This window comes from Caloenas nicobarica, chromosome 17 (genome assembly GCF_036013445.1).
Source record: "Caloenas nicobarica isolate bCalNic1 chromosome 17, bCalNic1.hap1, whole genome shotgun sequence".
Lineage (NCBI taxonomy): Eukaryota > Metazoa > Chordata > Aves > Columbiformes > Columbidae > Caloenas > Caloenas nicobarica.
Window position 1 is genome coordinate 1364271 of NC_088261.1, and position 21640 is coordinate 1385910.

General features: G+C 50.6%; 1 protein-coding gene across 2 annotated transcripts; it reads left to right on the forward strand.

The window, feature by feature from the left end:
• The first annotated feature begins 731 nt into the window (after positions 1-731).
• HEATR6 (HEAT repeat containing 6) lies at positions 732-15625 on the forward strand. Of its 2 annotated transcripts, none has more exons than XM_065647014.1 (20): positions 732-929; positions 1487-1594; positions 1981-2121; positions 3030-3145; positions 3517-3631; positions 3893-3994; positions 4404-4541; positions 5686-5978; positions 6366-6543; positions 6862-7068; positions 7688-7787; positions 8008-8360; positions 9281-9403; positions 9956-10042; positions 10344-10478; positions 11657-11779; positions 12643-12767; positions 13437-13533; positions 13966-14170; positions 14617-15625. In XM_065647014.1, the coding sequence occupies exons 1-20, from the start codon at positions 732-734 to the stop codon at positions 15165-15167; spliced, it is 3495 nt and encodes a 1164-aa protein (XP_065503086.1). In that variant the 3' UTR covers positions 15168-15625. The 2 variants fall into 2 exon arrangements, with proteins under 2 accessions (XP_065503086.1, XP_065503087.1); XM_065647015.1 differs by having other exon boundaries at positions 848-929; positions 1962-2121.
• The last annotated feature ends 6015 nt before the right edge of the window (positions 15626-21640 follow it).

The following is a 21640-nucleotide window of genomic DNA, read 5'->3' on the forward strand; positions in this document are numbered from 1 at the left end:
CTTGGCCTGTCCCCGTTCAAGGGTATTTCCCCAACCGTGGCCTTTCAGTCCCTGGCCTCTCTCCTGGGATCCTACTCACAAGGAAATGGTGGGAGAATCTGTTAATTTGATGTTACACACCAGCAAGAAATTAATTCCGGGCAAGGTGCAGATGGAATCTGGAGTCACGTCCCTAACATGGGCAGGTTTCTGTTCCCAGCCGCCAGCCGCTCGTGTCCCCAGTGCCGTAAATCTGTGGCGTCCCGTGTACAGACGGGCCTGGGACGGGGCAGGGGGTCCCCGCTCAGCAGCCGGGGGCTGATTTCAGGCCACATCGATCCCTTACGGTGGGTGTTAAAGAAACGCGGAGTGTCCATGACGGCTAAAATCTGCACAGGGAGGCTGGGCACCTGTGAGGATGGTGACACCGCTGAGGGTGACACTGCTGTGCGGGTGTCCGGGCTGTGAGGGTGACACTGCTGTGAGTGGCACTGCTGTGCGGGTGTCCTGGCTGTGCGGGTGACACTGCTGTGAGTGGCACTGCTGTGCGGGTGTCCGGGCTGTGCGGGTGACACTGCTGTGAGTGGCACTGCTGTGCGGGTGTCCGGGCTGTGCGGGTGACACTGCTGTGAGTGGCACTGCTGTGCGGGTGTCCCCGCTGCCACCCGGGCCGGCCCCGCCCGGCCGCCGTAGCCGCCCTCCGCCCCGGAAGCGCTCCCGTTGCCATAGCGCCGCTGCCGGGAGGGCGGAAGATGGCGGCCGTGGCGGTGGCGCGGCCGGAGGAGCCGGACGGCTCTTTGCGCCGGTACCTGGAGCGGTTGGGCGCCCTGCGCTCCCAGCCCGGCGCGGAGCGGCCCGACGGCGGCCGCCGCACCGAGCTCCACCTGCTCTTCGACCAGCTCATCTCGGAGAGCTGCGGGCCGGCGCCGGCGGCCGCGCCCAGCGCCCAGGTACGGCGGGGCCCGGGGCCGGGGCCGGGGCGGCGGGGGCCGGGGCCGGGGCGGCGGGGGCCGGGCCGGTGCTGGGGCTCGGGCGGGGCGGGCGCGGGGATGTGCGCGGCCGCGGGGGGGAGAACGCGCTCGCACGTGGGTGTGCACGTCACGCGAGTGTGCACGTCACGTGGGTGTCCACGTCACGGGAGTCCAACGTGACGCAATTTGCAATTAATTGATTGTTTTGGACGATGCTCCTTTCCCCGCTGCCTGTCCCTTGGTGCAAGTTTGTGTTTCTCTTTCGTAGCTGCCGGCTGGGCTGCCCCGGTGTTCGCGGGGTCGTCGAGCGGCTCCCCTGCGGATCCGTGTCACGTCCCGTGTGGGGACCGAGCGCTGGGGTGCGGCAGGGGCAGCTCACGGGCTGCAGTTCCATCCGTTTCGTGACGTTACCCGCGCGTACTGATGTTTGTGGTATCCACACAGATCGGGTTGTGTGATCAAAGTCTCAGCTGATGATGTGGTTTCCACCCAGCTTTGTAGTCTCGGAATAATAAACCAAGGCTTCTCTTTTCCAGGATGTTTGTGCTCTGCTTGTCCAAGCCTGTCAGCTGGTTCACCTTGATCAGGAACATCTTGTCAGCAAACTTTGCCAGCTCATCCATCACTTACTTAACAGATTTCAGGTACGGAAGGTTTGGCCTTGTCCGTCCTTTCCCTGTGTGCTTGCTCCCTGGGAAGCCCTTCTGTCTTTTTACGGGATTATGGAGCCGACCTTCATGCTGAGTTTCTCAGATTTTCAATATATTGCTTATTTATTCCTAGCTGAGGTTCTGATCTGTGGCTGCAGCATGGCTGTGAAAACAGCTCAGTCACAAATGACAGACCATTGGAAATACTCTTGGCTATAGGACACTTGTTTTGATATATCCACTTCTGAAGTGTCGGCTGATTCTGTGATTGTATGTGATTTTAACAGCCAGGTCACCTGAGTCTGTAATCAATATATCTGCGTGTATTAACTCCAACACGACGATGTTTTCTTGACCACAGTCCTTTTCTGCTGTGTCAGGTGATGGTCGATGAACAGAACTTGAATTTTCTTCTCTCCTACTGCATCTCCGCTCTTAAGCAGTGCAACTCTTGGACACATGTGGAAATTCTGCAAGCCTTAGCAGCTCTTGTTTACAATAATGGACCGAAATGTCAGAAGGTGAGCTTACAAGCCAAGAGAAAGTAAACACAAAAATATTTACACTCTTTTTCCTACAAAAAAGGACAATTAAAAAGTGTCATGTTCTCAAATCATCACATCTTTTATGTTAAGAATAATCCCATTTAAATAGTGACTGATATTTGTAGAAAAGCTGAATTTGAGGTGTGATCGGTGTATATACCAGTAATCAGGACCACTTACTATCTGGCTTGAGCCAAAGGCACACTATCAAAGAAAGGCACCAGATGTAGTGTGCAGACTGACCACCCCAGTGTACCTGTGGATCAGGCAGGAAGAATGCGGGGAGCTTCAAATTGCTCGTTACTCAGCAGGCTCCACTGAGGACCCTAAAATTTATCCTGTAACCAGATCAGGTCTTTTGTGTGCGATGGGCTTGAAGCCGTGGCAAAGTGGAGACTGTCGGATATCAACCCTGAGGTCTGCACAAAGCTCCCTGTTGCTGCAGCGTGACCAGGAGTGTTTGATGCAATGAATTCTCCTGCTGTCAGCAGCTCTTGGCAGCTTGCAGAGCAGTTTCTGGTGTTGGGCTGAAGCACATGGCGGTGATGCCGGTGGTTCTGGGGCTGCCAGCTCGCATGGGTCTGTAGCCTGCATAACCGCAGCAGTTTGGTACGGCAGTTACTGGCTGAGCTTTATGTCTGGGCAGAAAGGATAAGCTGGGACTCGATCTGAACTATGCTCATGCTCAATACTTTTAAAATACAAAATAAAAAACCTTTGGAAATTAATATTTTCATGTCATTTTTATAATCTGTCTGTGGAATCTGAAATTGCAGCTGACAAATCTTTTTTTGTAGCATAGATATGTCTAGCTACCAAACAGAAGAGCCAGGAGGCTGAGGGAAGAGCACCGACCCCTAATGACTTCTCCTGGTTTGTTTTAGTATCTCCCGGATTTGCTGGGCAAGACTGGGCTCTTGGTGCAGTTCAGCGATTCGGCTCAGCCGGACGTGGAGCTCCGGAGGGCAGCGGTTCGCAGCATGGCCAACCTGTGTCTCAGGTGCGTACCAGCCTGCTCAGATGGTGGAGCGGATGCTTTAGACGTACATCTGAGCACAGGCACAGCTGCTGTGCTCTGTTTTTGTAGTTATTGTCAGTGATTCTTTTTCAATTCATCTGTTTTTCTATTCCACATGTAAACATGCTGATGCCACAGCAGCATCAAATCCTCAGTGGTGTTCTCAGTGGTGCCCAGTGAAAGGACAAGAGGCAGTGGGCACAAACTGAAATACAGGAAATTCTGATTAAACATAGGAAAACAAAGAAAAAAAAACCCAAGGATTATCGAACACTTGGGTCTGAGCTGGTGTAACTTTATAAAGCTGCGGGACAGACTATGAACGAGCCATCTGTCTCTTCCTTTCATTTTAGCGTGCCTGGACAGCCGTACTTGGATGAGTCCTACAGAAACGTCTGTTTTCAAACTTTTCTAAGTGTGCTGCAGTCTTCAAAAACCTCCGATGTAGATGACATCACTTTTTGCATGGTAAGTGTAAGCCTAATTGTCTAGAATAATCTAATTAGGAGATTGTGCTGCTGGAATGTTGGAATTTGGAATGTATGAAATTTGGAATATTGTCAACTGAGATTTTGCTTAAATAGTCTTTTTTTTTTTTTTTTTAATAATCATAAGTAACTGTCCCAGTAATTATGTTGAGCAAAAACATAAGTGCCTAGAAGGTCACTTGAAAGAGGCGAACATTCAGTGTTTTGGGAAGGAGAAGTAATTCTGTCTTTTGGTTTCCAGTTACTGCAAAATGCACTGAAAGGTATCCAGTCGCTTCTCAATGGTGGGAAGATGAAACTAATGCAAACTGACCAAATTGGATCTCTTCTTGCAGTATTAAAGGTAAATACTTAAATCCACTTGGAGGAGGAGGCAGACACGGGAAGGTGCATGTTCCAGGTGCTTGTGAAGTGGGAAACAGCAGGAGAAGACAAGGAGGGAGCAGAAAGAGCGTGGGGGCAACGTTGTGTGAGAGAGAAAGGGATTGAGTTTCTCTCACAGCATCTTAACTGCACTTCCCGCAAAAAAATGTGAGAGAAAGATGGGAGGCTCATTTTTTTGGACCTATTAAGATCCTTCTAGAGATGGTTGAATTTCAGGTGTTGCATAGCTGTTAAGTAGCATGGGGAGAGGGCAGACCCGGGGGAAGGATCACCAGCCCAACCAAAAATTGATGAACAGCCGAGTATTTACAGTAAATCTTTGTGCGTCAAAAAGGGGGAGAATGCTAACGTTTTTGTGACTGTTCGAGAAATGCATGTTTCACGGACTGCCAGGACTGAGCATAGAAATGCCCGCAGCCTTGTACCCAGCTCCGCTACCGCAGTACGACAAGAGGTCGCCCGCTAAACAGGAGCAATTGGAACCGGCCGCCTTTAAGCAGACGGGGGTAAGCTGAAATTATACCGATGCTACTGTTTGCTCATTGTGTGTGTGTTTGCTGCGGTTGTTCATTACCTGAGGTGATATTAGTGGCTGAAAGGCACTTTGTGTTCTGAGTATGTGATACGTTTCGGATTCTTTGCTGTAAAGGTATTGATTGTAAACCTCCGCACTGAGTAAAACTGCTTTGTACGCTCAGATGCTGAGAGCAGCTGGCTCTGCAGAGCCTGGTTTTCCTGAGTTACGCTCTGTGCATCAGTTATTCATCTGTAGCCAAGAATTCTTGGCCTGCAGACAGGGGATTGGTTCCTACAGACTAGGCGAAGCTTTTTATTTTATAAGTTACATTTTCCCTCCTGACACTTGCACAATTGTTTGACTATTTCTTAGGGAAGTCAAGTTCATCTAGAGGCTGATTTCCTCCTCCCTCCCCCATCTGTTCTGCTTAATCCTTCTGCAGGTTATTTTTTAACCCTGTAAATATTTTGGATTACCGATTATCTGAAAGACATTCAAGAAAATAAAGTTGTATAGTCATGTTGACGTGTTTCTTTTACATGTTAAATACCTACTGTAAATTAAAAAGAACTACAGAAGTATTTACTCTTTCTCTTCTTTAATTACTTTTGTGTGAAATCTGATTTTTAACTAAAAGTTTTCTTGCAGATCTTTTGCTTTACTAATGAAGAGGCCAAAGCTTAATTTTTGAGGCTGTTCAGATATAAACTGTGTATTTACACTAAGATATTCCTGTACTGATGTTACTGTTGCTACTAATAAGCAGGGTTTGCAGATTCTCAGATACTAAAGAAGTGACAGTTTCTGTATGTACGGTATTGCACATTCGTGTAATTGTACTTACGTGCAGTATTGTTGCATCGGAAGACTGCTACATAGCTGTGATAACTCTTGATTAAATTAAATCTCATCTGAAAACTCATTTAGAAACTTGTATAATTTGATGTTGATGTACTACACAGAGGACATGATTTATTATCTTAAACTCTGGTTTTATGCTGGATTAGCAATTAGTTTTGTTTTCAGTTAAGACCTTTTTTCCTGAGATTTACAACTACAAAATGTTTGCACATCTTTCTAGATATTACTTCAAAAGATTGAAAAAAAAAAAATCTATTTTTGTCTTACAACAGAACCGAAGGAAGAAGTCCAAAGGCAAACAAAAGAAGGGAGAGCTTGCGGAAGAAGGAAAAGAACATTCGGGTGATGCAGGAAACGAATCGGTACTTGGAGCCGACATGCTGAAATTGCACTTGGGGGATGTGCCGAACAGCCCCCGTGCAGACCCCGGGACCCGCGCACCGGCCGGGGCAGCTGTGCCCGCCGGAAAGGACCACTCGTCCTCACGCTGTACCGCCTGGAAAAGAATCAGCAGCAGCGAGTCGGAGTATTCGGATGCTGAAGGTGGAATACAGAGCAAAGTGAGGTGATTGTCGTTGATGTGAACAGAAAGCACAGTAGCAGAGCGTACTGTTCGTAACGATTTAAGCTCACGTGTCATGTTAAAGCCCAGCTTTTGCTCCTGTCAATCTGGCACAACTTTTACATGTGTGCAGACTCTTCCACGTGATCTTAGTGCTTTTTTCTTAATCAAAACTCTTGGAGAAATCACTTTGCCTTTTGATTTCTCTGGTGATACGAATTACTGCCTTCCAATTTTCTTGTACTGGTTTGAAAGTAAATTTGTTCTTTCTCTTCCTGTTCTTGGTCTAAAAAAATTCTTCTCACAGCTAGCCACTCTCATATGTGAAAGAGATTGCATCCATTACTTTGCACTGCTGTGATTTCATTAGTCTTTTTGTTTGTTTTTAAGATCTTACCAAGCCAATGTTCGTCAAGGGGCCCTGGCCTGTTTCCTCTCCGCTATAAAATCAATAGAGAAAAGAGTTATTTATGGCTACTGGTCAGCGTTTGTTCCCGATGCACCCGGTATTGGCAGCCCCCAGTCGGTGTCCTTGATGACAATTGCTTTAAAGGACCCTTCTCCAAAGGTGAGGCAATTCTGCGTAGGGAAAGCATTGTATTTTTGTATTTTTTCCCATATTAATCTTTAGAGTTGTTTTCTCTGGCCTTCAGTAGGTACTTTGGCTGCCGTATCTGTATTGCTTGGTCACCGTAACACAAGAAATAAGAGGATGTATTGGTTAAGGAAACAAAGGATTAGTTGTATACTGCTTACAGTTATGAGAAAATATAGTTGGAGTTGAATTTTCTCTGGCTGGAGAAAGAGACTTTTACAAATCTTAAAATTCTCCATCAGCTTGAAGGAGGTGTTAAAAGTGGGTAACAGAAATGTCTTATCGTTTCAGACCCGTGCCTGTGCTCTTCAAGTTCTCTCAGCCATCCTGGAAGGTTCTAAGCAGTTTCTTTCTGTTGCTGAAGATGCCAGTGACCACAAGAGAGCTTTCACTCCCTTCTCGGTCACCATTGCGTCCAGCGTGCGGGAGCTGCACCGCTGCCTGCTGCTCGCCCTGGTGGCAGAGTCCTCCTCCCAAACACTGACACAGATAGTCAAGGTAACTGCACCATAGATGTTTCAAATGCTGCCCAAGAGATGATGTTTTTCTCTAGATTATGTCTTGAAGAAAGATTACACAAATATTATTGGAGCTGTTGGGGACTAAGGTGGTGGTGGGGTAATACAGGGTGGTTCAAAAAGATGGACCCAATTTCAAACACATAGTGATTTCAGATTGAGTCCATCTTTTTGAAACACCCTGTTGACTGTTGTTGTCTCACGAGGCTTCATGGACTGAGTCTTCCTACAGAGTCCTGGGGTTTCTTTTCTCTCCAGCACAATTCTTTTGTTCCTGCATTTCTTTCATGTAGTCTTTTTGGAGCTGAATCAACCTATGAAATGATTCTGAAAACTTTGAAACTGGAATCCCAATTGTCAAGAAAAACTATTGAAATTCCGTGGTCTTAATGCCAGGTCATAGTGGTTAAATAGTTGTTCTTAGGAGCCAAGTTTGTAACCGGTTTTCAAAACAGCAGATAATTGGCACATTTGTTTTCAGGTGCCCTCAGATAATTAGCTGTCTAAATGACCTAAATTGCAAATGTAAGAACAAATCTCTTGGAGGCCAGACTGACATTGTAACCACTGCTCCATGTATGTTCTTTTGTGCGTTTCAGTGCCTTGCGAATTTGGTTTCAAATGCACCTTACAGCCGTTTAAAACCTGGGTTGCTGACGAGAGTTTGGAACCAGATAAAGCCATACATTTGCCATAAAGGTGTGTATATGTTATACCTTAATTTGACACTGGTTATTACAAAATAGTTGTGGATTTCCCTCTCCCCACCGCATGCTTCATAAATACATCAAAATATGTGTTGCTGTCAAATTGCATGTTATGATCTGTTTCATTTGAAAAGTGCTGAAGAAGGATGCTGAAGTGTTGGTGAGATGCTAACAGACTGGATTTTCTTCCCCCGCCCTGTTCTTTCTTGCAGATGTGAATGTTCGAGTTTCCAGTCTCACATTATTAGGGGCCATAGTATCTGTCCAAGCACCTTTACCAGAGGTGCAGTTACTTTTGCAGCAGCCCAGTTCCGCAGGGCTGAATAACAGCGGCAGCGCAACCCCTCACCGCTGGAGTAGTGATCCGTGGAGGAAAGCCCTGCCCTCGGAGCGGGGGACTCCGGAGAATCCAGCGGGATGTATGGCTTCGGAACCCTGCTGGCTTATCCACCTCTGCGTTTCCATCATCGTGCTGCCCAGAGAGGACTCCTGTTCTGACAGCGATGCTAACTTAGCGTTTTCCAGCGTTTATGAGCCCTGTCCCCTTCGGCTGGAGTCCTTACAGGTGTGGATGAGCAGGAAGTTTGTAAAATCGACATTTTGGTACAACAGCAAACTGCCTCATGTCAGCCAGGCCTCAGACGTGGTTGCCTTTGCTCCTCGCTCTTTCAGTGAGATTTAGGCTAAAGCACTTGCTCGCCTAGTGTCTGTGCTGCTGTGACTGACAGAGCAGCGTTAGGGAATAATGTTTCAATTCTGTGACTGTGGCTGCAGCATAACTGTCCCATAGTAACACCTGCTGTAGCAAGTTCGTCAGCCTGTGATTTTTGTTGCCTTCATTATTTTTAAATATTATTTGGCTGTGTGTGCTGACACCTGGTGAAGGCTGTGAAACTTCCCCATGCAAACTCCTCCATACAGAATCTAAATTCAAGTTTTGCTCGAAAACAGTGGGGAAGAACCTTGCAGCCAAAGAATAGTCTGCAGGGAACTATGGAGCGATGCTGATACGACTAAAGCAGTACCTGTGAATGTTGAGACTTGGCCTTGTTTTCCTTCATGTAACTACAAAAAATAATAAGATTTTGTAACATGCATCCTAAGAAGTCTCACTTTTACTGTGCTTGTTAAATCCAGCTTCACAGAATGCAGCAGCAGTATTACGGGTGATACAGAATATGTTGCTCTTACAGGCAGTCTTGCTTGATTTTTTAGCTACAGGAGACCTCACAGTAAATAATTCATGGTGTTGCTACCTGATAGTGCTTTTGTGGCCCTTTTTTGAACAAGATAATGGAATAGGGAGGTTTTTAATTAGCTGTATTATTCTAGAAGTTGTGCTGCAAGGTGTATCTGTTACATCAGAGTTTAGTATGTGGTCCAAGTGTTGATTAGCCCGTTGACATTCTCTCTGTGTGTATTTGGGGTATTTTCGTTTAACAGAAGGAAATGACACTGAATGGAATTTCTTTTGTTTGTGCGTAGGTGTTGGCTCTTCTTGTGAAAGGTTATTTCTCTCTGGCTCAGAGCTATTTCCTAGAACTTGGAGAAGTGGCTTGCAGGTGCATGGAAGAAATGGATCCATCCATTCAGCTTCATGGAGCCAAAGTAAGAGCAGGAGGAAACGTCAACATCGTTTTACCAAGTCAGTTTTACCTGTTAGTGTGCTTCGCCAATGCAGATGAGTGGTGATGAATATCCAGAGCATCTCTGGGTGCCTGCTGTAGCTCTTTGGCACATGCAGTACCCTGACAGTTTGAGAAGTGCGCTTTCCACTTCCAGTCTTGAATTCTTAGCAGAATTTTGTTGCTCTGCTGAGACACCAGGAAGCTTGGGAAATGCAAAGACTGTAGCACTGGCCTTTCTCTGACGTAGCCTCAGCTGGTGCAGGAGCTGTAGTCTGTCACCCAGAGGAAAGCTCAGCAAGATTTCCTCTTTGCCCAGCAATTTGTTAGGCTGTTCTAGCTGGAGACTTTACGTAAGAAAGGATTTTCCTCTCATTTCTTTACTAGCAGGGACAGAATAGGGTCCAAAACAATACCGAATCTTTTCTTTTTGTTACCTGGGTAAGTAAGTATAGTCCTAAGTGAAGGTCGCTATAGTTCCATGGTGCTTGAGTCATCCCCGGTAAAGATCTCGTTGGTTTTTGTTTCCTTGCAGCTTCTGGAGGAGCTGGGCACGGGGGTACTGCAGCAGTACAGACCCGATTCCGCCGTGTCCCCTGAGCAGAGGGTACCGCTCAGCCTGGTGAGTGCGTGGGCTCCTCTGAGACTCCTTTCTTCAGCTCCACAAAGTTACTGGCACAGGAACAGATAAATCAATTGCAGGAAAGCAGAAAGGGACTCAGTACCCTGTGGCTTTATAGGTGATGATATGCACAACTTTTATAGACTTCCTGCATTATTATTGTATCCGGTTTTTGTCTGTAGGCAGATGTGTTGTGGTTTTTTTCTTTTTTTCCTTTTTTTCTTAGAAAAAGACAATCTACTATAGAACTTGAGCATAACTGCTGAGTTTAAATAGGTAAACCTGGCTGCTTCCTCTGTAGGTTGTAACTTTCTGGACAATGATGTTAAATGGCCCTTTACCTGGGATTCTTCAGAACTCTCCACATGCGACTCTTCAGACAAGCGCCTGTGATGCCCTGTCCTCTATCTTGCCAGAAGCTTTCAGCAGTCTGCAGGTAGGAGTGCGCTCCTTTAATCGGGGCGTTTTCACCTCCTGAGGCCTTGTGCTTGTCTACCAGATTACAGTAGCGTAAAGCCTTTGAAAAACTTACAGGGAAAGAGTAGAGAAACCTTCCAGATTTCTTTTACACTCTGAACAAGTCGTGACTATTGAAGACTGGGAAAGGCAATGTTGGGAGTAATTCATCTGTCAAAATTATTAAACTGTGGGTCACAGAAGCCGTTTGGCCCCACCACGCATACTCCGCATTGGTGATGCCACATGGGAGATGGAGGGCAAGAATGTCATTGCACAAAGGAGGGGTGAAGGGTTGTTATTTTGCTGGTTAAGTCTTCGATGAGACAGCCGAGCGAACAGCCATGGGCTGACGTTGGTCACCAATTTGCATGCATGGTTTTTTCTTTTGGCTGGATTTTAAAACACGAAACTGCAGCGATCGCCCTGGCAGGAGCAAATAAGTGTGTTGGCCTTACTCTCCTTTTGTAACATTAAATATGCTTTTAAACATAAAAGCCTTGGCAGTGTGTCACCGCTGCATTGTGCAGCTCCTTTTGTGTCACTGTGCCCTTCTTGATGGGGAGTGCTCTGCCAGATCTCATTTGCCCCAGAACTGCCGGTCCAGCAGTATCTCTGGAATTCTCCCTCTGGTTTCCCCAAGTACAGCGTGTACTTCATCACCCTGTACTTTGATCCCATACACTCTCTTGTCCCCGTGGCCATGTGGGTTCAAGTCAGTGCCCACCCTGACCCCTTGCTCTGATGAAACAAGGGTTTTTGTCATGGGTTGGTAAACTGACAATCTGTCCAGGATGAACTTAATCTGCCTGGCTGTCCTTGTTAATGAAGGGGAAAGAGTGAAGTAAGACGGGAAAAAGCAACCGGTCCAGTCTGTTTTACCGCTGATGGGCCATGCCTTTTGCGTTTGGATGATAGTTAGTATTTTGGTTTCCTTTGTGGGCTTATCTAACAACAACAAGATCATGTTTGCTGGAGTCATTCCCATTTCCCCCGTGGCATCCTGAAATGCCACTCAGTTACTTAAAAGAGTGCGCTCTGAATGATAGCTTCTATACATTCCACATATTACGGTCTTTCAGAGTATTTGCCAGTTGTCTTTGTGGGCCAGAGCTCTCTTTGGTTTCTCTCTGGTGCCGTCACTGCTCCTCGTTGCAGGACGACCAGCAGATCCTGTGTGTCACTCTGCTGCTGGGCCTGAACCACAGCGAGAACCCGCTGGTAAAAGCCGCTGCCGCACGTGCGCTTGGAGTCTACATCCTCTTCTCTTGCCTTCGGCAGGTCAGAACTGGCCTATTTTTCTTATTTTGAGCCATTTTATAACTGGTTTGGTGAACCGTAAGATGTGGGATGAGTTCTTCTGGAATGAGTTGACCTCTTTCTTGATTCTGGTCTGTATGTGTATTTAGCTTTTCCTGTCTGTCTCCAGACCTCCTGCCTTTGTGTGGTGAACAGAACCAGTGCAAGTTTTTAATGTGAAAGCTTCAGTTTTGCTTAAAACTAAGTAGTAAGGCTTATCTAGAGAAAAATGCTGGCTTGTTTCCACAAAAAACCTGGTCTTAGCTTGGCTGAGCCGGAAGACTCTCTGGTTTTTGCAATGTGGCCTTAAACGAGTGCTGGTAATAAAAAAAATTATGCAGTAGCTGACGTTGAGATTTGATTCCAAAATATTTTGAAAGAAAATCCTTTGCCACAGGCATGGGAATGAAAAGCAAAGGTAATGTGCCGTAGAAGAGAAGATTAGACAGGCAGCTCAACAGGGAGTTTGGAGAAGCAATTACTTTCTTAAGAGTGGGATTTGATGAGTGTAAGATTGGCAGTCCAGGTAATTATGTTAAAATCCACAGTAACTAAAGCACCAATGAAATTAAATAATGCATTGAAACTTTTCAGTAACAACTACCCAAGAGAGGGGTGAACTTTGTCAGTGTGTGGGCCTAGACTGTTAACGAAGGGCCAAACGAAGCTGTACAGCGAGCACCAGAAACCTGTTAAAAGTTGTTGCCTGAAAAAGAACAGTAGATGAGTAGAGCTGGTGTCTGTGCAGGTACCATTTTCCCTGGAAAGGCCAGAATGTGTATGTTACTGAGGAAATCACCTGAGTTTTTGAAACTTTCTAACTTTGCAGCAGTTTTTGCCTTTAGGACGTGATGTTTGTGGCAGACACAGCAAACGCTATTCTGAATTCCCTCCATGACAAGTCTCCGAACGTCCGTGCCAAAGCAGCGTGGTCCCTGGGCAACCTGACAGACACCCTGATCATCAACATGTACGTGAGTGTGGCACGGCCCGCGGAACGCCTCTCTGCCCCGATTCCCATAGCGTCACACAGGGTCAAAACAAAGCCCAAATTTGGCTTGGATGCTTCTTTCTGAGCACTCTTCAGTCTGTGTGTCTCCCAGTGTATGACAACGTATTATAAGTATCCCATGTCCATCTGGGGTTGAGTTCCACTAAACTGCTTGGGTTTAGGTCTTTCTGATCATCAGTTCTGGAGTGTATTCCAAGTTTCCTTTTCAGTTTTTTATTTCTCCTATGTTGCTTTGTGCAGTTGCATGTTCCATGGTTACTTCACTTTCACCATAACACAGAAGTAAAATTAATAAATATTTAACATTTCCTCAAGCGAAAGACTGAAGGAGTTCTAACCTACTGTTACATTTTTAACAGGACAAATGGTTTATCATATATTCCTGCCTCTGAGCAATCCGTTGCCCTCTGTTTTATATTACAGACTAAACGCATTGCTAACCGGCTTTCTTGCATTGATAGTTTGGTTTTAAATTAATAAACATAGTGGTCACATGTAGTAAGGTCTACCTTACATATTAGCCCTCTAAAGAGTGAAGGTTGTTCATAGGCATTTATAAAGGATTGTCTCACATCTTTGGGGCTGGATTGTCTGAGCTGGGCTCTCACAGGGCGACTCTTCCTGCAGGGAAACCATGGGACAGCGTTTTCAAGAGGAATTTTCTGATCTCCTCCTGTTGAAAATGTTATGGTCTGCGACTGAAGCATCCAAGGACAGAGACAAGGTATGACCGAGGGGAAGGAGGGTGGAGTTACCATGGTGTAGTTAACTCTCGCATTTAAAAAAAAAAAAGAGAGGAAAAAAGGCACCAGTTACTTCAGGTTGGGATGTTTTGCCCCAATGGACAGGGAGCTGCAGCTCAGCAGCCTCTCCTGAGGGCCGGGCTTTGGAGGTTTCCCATGTTGTTTGTCCTGCAGGGTGTTTGATTGCATTTTTCCACAGTGTGGGGGGGACTTTTGGTTTGGTGGGTTTGTTTTGACCATTTGCAGGGAATGGTCTTTCTGGTGGCGTTCAGGGAGTTACCACCTTATAAGACACCAGACTGATTCCAGATGGGCTCCTTGTTGGCTCTGAGCAGGATTTCCTAGCAGGCTTGACAAAGTCTTTGCCTATAAGCTGAAAGCCAGGCTGTTTTTTTTGTATATGTGTGTTCCAGGTGAAGAGTAATGCAGTCCGGGCCCTTGGGAACGTGCTTCATTTCCTGCAGCCGTATCACGTAGCGAACCCCAGGTTCAGGGAAGCCATCGAGGAATCTCTTCAGGCCCTTATTTCCACCGTTCAGAGTGAGGCCACGATGAAAGTGCGCTGGAACGCTTGTTACGCGCTGGGGAATGTCTTCAAGAACCCTGCCTTGCCCCTCGGTGAGTCGCTTGTCCCGCTGGCTCTGGATTTGCACAGTGGGTTGTGGATTTGATAAGAAGGTCTGTTAGAAATGCGTTGGGGAAGAGGGGAGGAAGCAAAGGGAGCTGGATCTCGCTGTCGTGGCTTTCCCAGGACTCTAGCCAGTGCAACAGGCTCAGATCCTGCAAATACAGGTATATGTAGTAACTGCTGTGTCCAGTTGGATGTCATGTTAGAAAAGAGCATGAGGATGGGATTATAGCTGGGAATAGATGCAAAATGACACTTTTCCCCTTACAAAACTTCAGAAGATTAACTGGTTTTTAACTACTTTTAAATTTTATGACCTCTCAGTCTATCATTTAGACCAGTAAATATGAGCTCATTAAATATTTAGGAGATACATTGACAGTTTTGTATATTTGACTGATCCAAAAGGGTTGTTTTGGTTTGGATTGTTTTTTAGGAGAGGCTCCTTGGACAACACAAGCATACAGTGCACTTTCCTCGGTAGTGAAGTCCTGCAAGAATTTTAAAGTCCGAATCAAGTCGGCCATGGCCCTCTCCATCCCCAGCAGGAGGGAATGCTACGGCTCCACGGAGCAGTTCCGCCAGATCTGGGCTGCCTTGGTGGTTGCCTTGCAGAAGAGCGAAGACACTGAGGACTTTCTGGAGTTCAAGTACAGTGCCAGCCTCCGGACACAGATCTGCCAGGCTCTGCTGCACCTGCTGAGTCTGGCCAAGAGCACAGACCTGCCGCTCATTTGGGAAAGCATCACCCAAGACGGGGATGTGATCAAATCCTATGTCTTGCAATATCTGAAATCTGGAGCTGAAGAAAATGAAGCAGGAACGCACGTGGACTCGTGCGAGAGGGAGAGAGTGTTAAAAGGAGCTATCGAACATCTGGGTGGGATAGAGAAACAGCTGGGGGGCAAAGCCAGGGTAAGAGTGTCTGTTTATCTGGAAGATGTCTTGACAAACCACGTGAATGCCACTGAATTAGCAGAGGCTTAGAAAGAAACACCTGTTTTGGTGACCAATAACTGGCACTTTGGGCGCAGAACAGAAACGCTGCTCTCCTTTACGCAGGGCATCCAGAAGAAAAGTTTCCTGTTGCTGGTATTGAACAATTTATTTCAAGCTTATTCAAAGCATTCATAATGCCTGATGTAAAGATCTGTAGAACATAATTTTTACTTTTTTAAAAAAATTATTTTATTTTTTTGTTTAGTGTCCTCACTTGGTTTTGTTTGTACTCTTACCTGTTACAGCATTACCACTTGGAAAACAAACGCCTTTTCCTTCTTTGTACATTTTATAAAAACTGCCTGTTCTCTGAGCTTATCTAAAAGCATTTTGTTACTATTGCTGCTGTATTCAAAATGATGTTTGTAAAGGAGGGGTCTGGAAGAATTCTGTTTTTCTGATAACTGCAAATGTTGTCATTCTTGTGTTCCTGCAATAAACCCAAATCTGCCAATATTTGTGTAACAGCTTAGAGCAAACAGGCTTTGCCTTTGCCTGTCTATTCCTGGTGTCTTACACCTGGCCTGCCCTCCCTGCTGCCTCCGCTCGGCCTGTCTTCCAAAAGCTCAGAACTCCTTGTTTCCAGGGGTCGGTTCTGTGCTGCGTAAGCCACAACATCCAAAGTCGGTGCTCCAGCGCTGGAATTTTGACTCTTTTTATGGGACAGGCAGGGATGTTCTAAACCCTCTGTGGGTTTGTTTCTGTTTCTGCAGTTCTGTTCCCTTCCCACCTCTGTGACGTGCTCTGTTTGCTGTGCTCCCCGCGCCGGTGGAGGACGGAACTCTCTGATGTTGCTGGGGACAAGTCAACGCCTCCAGGAATGAGCCGCCCTGTGCGAGTTGAGAGCCTGCTGTCCTAACCTCGGCTTGGATGTTTGAGCAGAGCTCAGCGCGAGCCCTGCCCGTCATAAAAGCTCTTCGGGATACAACATTTATCTCCTTTGTTTTTCCATCCTTGCCGCTGGTTTCAGTGGGGCTCAAGTGTTTGAGTATCTGAGACCCCATTGAAAGCTGTGCCTGGGTTTCTTGCCCAGGTTTGCTGCTGTCTCTGCAGCAGCTGAAACCCAGGCGGTGAGGTAGCTCTGGACTCGGTACCCAACACGTGGCCGGGCAGCAGCCACGGCTGTTCCCGTGCTGGGCGTCTGCTCCAGCAGCCCCCATCCCATCTCGGGGTCTTCTGAACGGGGAAATCTCGGACTTTCTGCACCCCAAGAAGTGAATGAGAGCAGCTGGGATTCCCAATAGTGTGTGGCCAGTCTCCTTGGGGAGAGATGTGTTGCAGGAAGGTGGAGGGGGCAGCTGCAGGTATTCAGGCCTAATTTCCCTGGGCAACACATAAACTGCTGCTGGGGGGGCTGGGTCAGTCATGGGGCTCAGCTGTGCCCATTCCCAACCCCATGGGGTGTTGCTGCTGCTGCTGAGGATGCTGGAGCAGAGCTGGGAGGGACTCTCTGCCTGAGCCCATGGGGATGTGAAGGTCAGTGATGATTTTATGTGTTTTTTAGTGTTGAATGTTCGGTTTTGGTGCCTGGCAGAGCAGTTTGGGTGGTGTGTGCCCTGTACAGCTCACTCGCTGCTGATGAGAGCAGCAGGGTGGACACAGCCTTAGTTGGGGACTGGTGAAACACGAGGTGCTCAGGGCCGGCAAAAGGCAGCACCTTCCCCACCCTGGCCAAGGTTTTATTGTCCTGCCTCTTTATTGTTGTGTTTACAAGCCAGGCACTTTATAGGTTTTCCTATGAATAGTTTCAAGGAGAAGGTAATTACCTTATCACATGCAGAATGATTTATAGCCAAGGTGGCAAGGGACATTCAAGCTCCACATCGGCTCCGTTTGAAAGACAATCTGCCTGTTCTTCCGCGCGGGGTCACTGCGTGGGTGAAACAAAAGGGTCTTAGTGCCCAGCCCACCCGGGCCCAGCACGGGGTGTCTCCTGCGGCCGAGCCCCCGAGGGAGCGTTTCCCTGGGCACTGGTGCCCACCCATCAGCCGCGGTGCTGGGCTCCCCCTGAGCAAACCAGCAAGGAGCAACGCGGCGAGGTCAAAGCTCAGGCTGTAAAGCCCTTTGTACGTAGCTGTGTTACGTGGGTCAGTGAATGCCCAGCGCGCTGCCCGAGCGCCGGCGCGGCCTCCGCGCGGGAACGTGCCTCTCGGCCGGGCCGGGCTGACCCGTGCCGTGATGTCCTGGTCAACCGGTGCGCTTGGTTTTGTTGGGTAAAGCTTCTCGCTGGTGACCACAAACCCAGCTTGCAGCAGCTGTGGGGGCTCTTATGCATCTCCCCTTGCCCTCATGTAGTGATTTTTTAATTGTTTTGATTATTTTTTTCCACCTTCCCCCAGTAACTCTCACTTCATGGACTCGGGAGCAAAGGCAATAACTCACGAGTTCCCTTGCGGCTGTTCCGCTCTGAGCATCCCCGAGCAGCCGGGGAGGGCAGGGAAGGGGCCCACGAGGTGGCACCACGTCCCCGGCCACCGCCGAGCGCCAGCCCGGCTGCGGGGACCCACCGGGGGCGGCCCCGGGTGGGTGTGTGGGGTTGTGTTGGGGTCCCTTTGCAGGGTGTGGGGGGGTGCACGGGGTTCGCCTTGCAGATTGCGGGTGCCACCCGCCTGTGCACCCACCAGAGGTTCCCCCGGGGCCGCAGCACCCACAGCCCACGCCGGGCCCCGGCAGCCGTGGCACAAGGGGCAGGCACGTTCCTCCACGTAATAACCCGAACTGCTCCCCTGCCGGTGCTGAGCCCCGGGTGGGGCTGGTGGCTCTTGCCCTGGTTCGTGGGCACAGGGTGGTGGGGGCTGCGATGCCCCTCGGGACCTGAGTGCAGCCCCCGGGGGTCCCGGCCTGCTCGTGGCTTCGCTGCTGCCCGCCTGCCCACGCGGATTCCTCCCCGCGACTCTGTGGGACCCTGGGGTGGGGGGGTCACAGCAGCGAGGTTGGGGCTCTGCTGGCAGGAACAGCACACGGGTGGGTGAGCCATGGGGTGACTTCCAGTGGCGGGGTCAGCGGGAAGAGGCTGATCCTCTGTTCATGCCTGCTGTCTCTCCCATAAAAAATAGCTCTGCGCTATCTTGCAGGCCGTCCCTCCCTAGGACCCGCTAATTCGGTGATTTTTATCCTGTCCGTTTGCCTTCTCTCCCCTCCGCAACCTCCCGTCACTCCTCCTGGGGCGGCTGCGGGGTCGCGCTGATGGATGGTCCCCGGCAGCGCCCGCGGGAGGAGGCGGTGGCCGGGGAGGGGGTTTTCGGCACGGTCTGACCCGGCCATCCTACCAACCCCTGCGCTGGGGCAATGCTTGACAGCCCGACGCAGGCAGGGTGGCAGCAGGCAGGGCGCAGGCAATGGGGGAAACGGTGCTCAACGAAACCACGAGGCAGCCCAGGGGCACAGGCAGTGCCATCAGGGATGGGGACAGACGGGACAAAGAGGCTTGGTGGGACCTGGCGAGTGGGGACAGCCCGGGGTCACTTCTCCCTGTGCCACCCCCGGGAAAGTGGAGCCTGGGCCACCCCGGGGGGGTCCTCCAGCTCCCCGGGGAGCCCAGACTGGTATTTCAGTCTAGACGTGCTGGTATGTTTTCGGTCCTGCACATTTCCTTGATGGCCAAGCACGAGCGCGCTGCGGGCACTGGCACCGGTGGCTGCTGCAGGGTGGGGGGTTCCCGCGGGGACGGATGGGCTGAGTCCTGCCGCCTGCCTGGTCCCTGCTCCCGGGGAGGCAGCAGAAACATTTGCGCTGCGAGGGGAGGGAAAACTATGTGAAACTTGACATTTGCTCATAAAACCAGGCTTGCTGGGGGGAAAACTTGCTGCATCTTGCTTGAGCATTGGCCTGGGCTGCACCAGGCTGGTGTGAAAAGCTTTATTCAGCTGCCACCGCTGTTCCTACTGCACCGCGTGCGGCCTCGGTCCTGCACACCCAGCAGGGTTGGGCTGGGTAAATAATTTGGGGAGGCGACCAGTTTGGTGCTGTCGGAAATGCCGCTGTGGTTCAGGGGTCGGTCCCTTCTCCTCCATGCTATGGGCACCAGGATGATGCTTTTACCGCCTGGTGATGCTGCTCCGCGTGCCACCCACCCGAGGACGGGCTGGGGGGACAAAGGCGCCTTTCAGGGCCCCGGCGGGGCCGGCCGTGCCTGGGCGGCCCCTGAGATGTGTGAAATTAGGCTTTCGCTTGGCTCCTTCCTGGAGCGGAACTGTTCTCAGTGAAACCGTCCCAACCACCCGCCCTAATGGCTTTTCTCTGTGCGCTTGCATTAATGAACGCGAGGCCCAGCCTAATCGGAGGGAAGCCATGCAAGTAATTGCTTGAATTTTTAATTCGGGGTTATGATAGGGGAATCAAAGTCACACGGCAGCCGCTGAGGCTGCCCGTGGCTCCGCACCATTGACTCCTGCAATTTGCTTTTGATTTTTACCCTCCCGGCTCCCCCCACGTCCCGGCAGAGACCCTGCTGGGGGCCAGACCCTGCTGGGGAGGGCAGCGGAGGAAAAGCACTTGGGGCCAGGGGTGCTTGGCCGGCGTGGCTGTGCCCACAAAGGGCCCATGAGCAGGTGCGAAGCCGTTTGCAAACCTCCGACAGCGTTTGCTTGCTTCCGAAATCCCTCTTCCACCTGCACCTCCTCACGCTGCCCATGGGGAGCTGGGGTTTATTTTTCTTTTTTCCACTACGGCAGCTCTCACGCTCAGCCCGGGGAGCTGCCAGCGGTGACCCCTGCCCGGCGCTCAGCCGGTGCCACCGTCCCTGCATGGAGGGGCGAGCGATGCCAGACGGGCACTGTAACCATGGCGTGAGACACGGGACGGTGGGACTGGCCAGGGTGTGGGTTGGGGTACCCAAAAGCTGCCACTGGGGTTGGGTCCCCCATCAGCGGGGAGCTCCTCCAGCATCTCCTGGGCCGTGCCACGCCACCGCGCTGCTTTTGTTTTCCCAGAAAACAACCCCACCTCCCGCGCTGGTTCCAGCTCACTTCCCTCCTCTTCGTCTTAAAATTAATAAAAAGTCGGAGGACGCGCGGCTGCTCGGGGAAGCAGAATGGCATCTGCGCGATGTCTGCCGTGCCGGTGCCGCGCTCCCCCGTTTGCCACAGCCACGCGTGGGACCGAGCCGTGTCCCCGGCTCCTCTTGGGGGTCTGCTGCCCTGTGCCCCCGTGTTTGGGGCCGGGGTGCTGCTGTGGTGTTCCTGGTGTCGTGATTCCTGGGCAGATAGCATTGTTTGCCCTGACACGTAAGCCGGTGACAACCTGCCAGCGCTCTGGCATGGATTCCAGCCGTGGCTCCCGGCCTGCCCCGCTCCCAGCGCCTTTTTATAGCCCAGCAGAACTTGTTTTGCTGCGGCAGCGAAGCAGAACCCGAGCGCGGGCTGGAGCCGCGGGGGAACACGAGGGTGGCTCGCGGTGGGTTCTGGGGCGTGTTCGTGCCCCTGTGCCCCCAAATGTCCCCCACAGCGGGTCCTGACCCCCCCTGCTGCCTCCAGCTTGAGCCTTGGGGAGGCTGAGGGAAGCCCCCGGGCTCTGAAAACGACGGGTCTGGGATTTTGGGGGGTCCCAGAGTGAGCTGGGAGCGTGCTGCTAGGGAGGGGACGCAGTGGCCAGGACACCAGTGCAGAAGGACACGCTGCCATGGCCATGGGACGTGCCGAGGTGGTGCGAAGCCCCCCTGCCTGTGCCCTCGGCAGAGCGAGGGGACACGGAGCAGCCCCGGAGGGTCCCACCTGCAGGCGAGGGGCCGCCAGCACCCCTGTGCCCCCCCAGAGCCTCGGCAAAGGACAGGAGGGTGAAGCCGGATTATGAAAGTGTTTCTTTGCTTTGCTTTTGAGAAAGGAGAACTTCAAAGGGGCCATTTATCACCAGACAAAGAGAGTCGCGAGTTATTTGCAAAGTGTAAGGGAGAAGCATTAATTATCGGCGTGACAGACAAACGCCGCTGCCGGGTGTCCTCCTGCCCACCCCTCCGCCCCGGCCCGGCAGCTCGCGGCAAGCCCCGGGTGGCACCCGCACCCCTGTCCCTCCGGCCCTGCTGTCCCCAGCTCCTGCCTCGTGTCCCCTCTGTCCCTGGGTGATGGACCGGGGCGGTGGATGGGACCAGCACGGGTGCACCCACGCGGCTGGTGCAGCTGGAGGGGCAGCGCGGGGGGCTCCCCGGCGCGTCCCCAGTGCCGACGCTCCGCTGTGCGGTGGGAGAAGCGCTGGCGGCAAAGCCCAGCGGGTGCCCCTGCCCTGAGCGGGTGCTGCTGTCGGGTGAGATCATGCTGGAAAACAGGGAGGGAGAAATGTGGTGACTTCGAGGTGGTTGAGCAGCATGGCCAGTGATGGGGTGACCGCGGGGTGTTTGCGTCGGTGGGGTCTCTGTGCTGGGGACAGTGGGTGCCAGTTGATGGCCATGGCCAGGAGCTGTGCTGGGGGTTGTGGAACCAAACACTTACAACTGAGCTCAAAATCTTCTCAGAGGGAGAGCCATGGCT

Coding starts and splice junctions, on each gene's coding strand:
- HEATR6 (XM_065647014.1), top strand. CDS start 732: ATGGCGGCCGTGGCGGTGGCGCGGCCGGAGGAGCCGGACGGCTCTTTG. Junction 3,146..3,516: donor ATGGCCAACCTGTGTCTCAG/GTGCGTACCAGC, acceptor CTTTCATTTTAG/CGTGCCTGGACAGCCGTACT. Junction 8,361..9,280: donor TTCGGCTGGAGTCCTTACAG/GTGTGGATGAGC, acceptor GTTTGTGCGTAG/GTGTTGGCTCTTCTTGTGAA.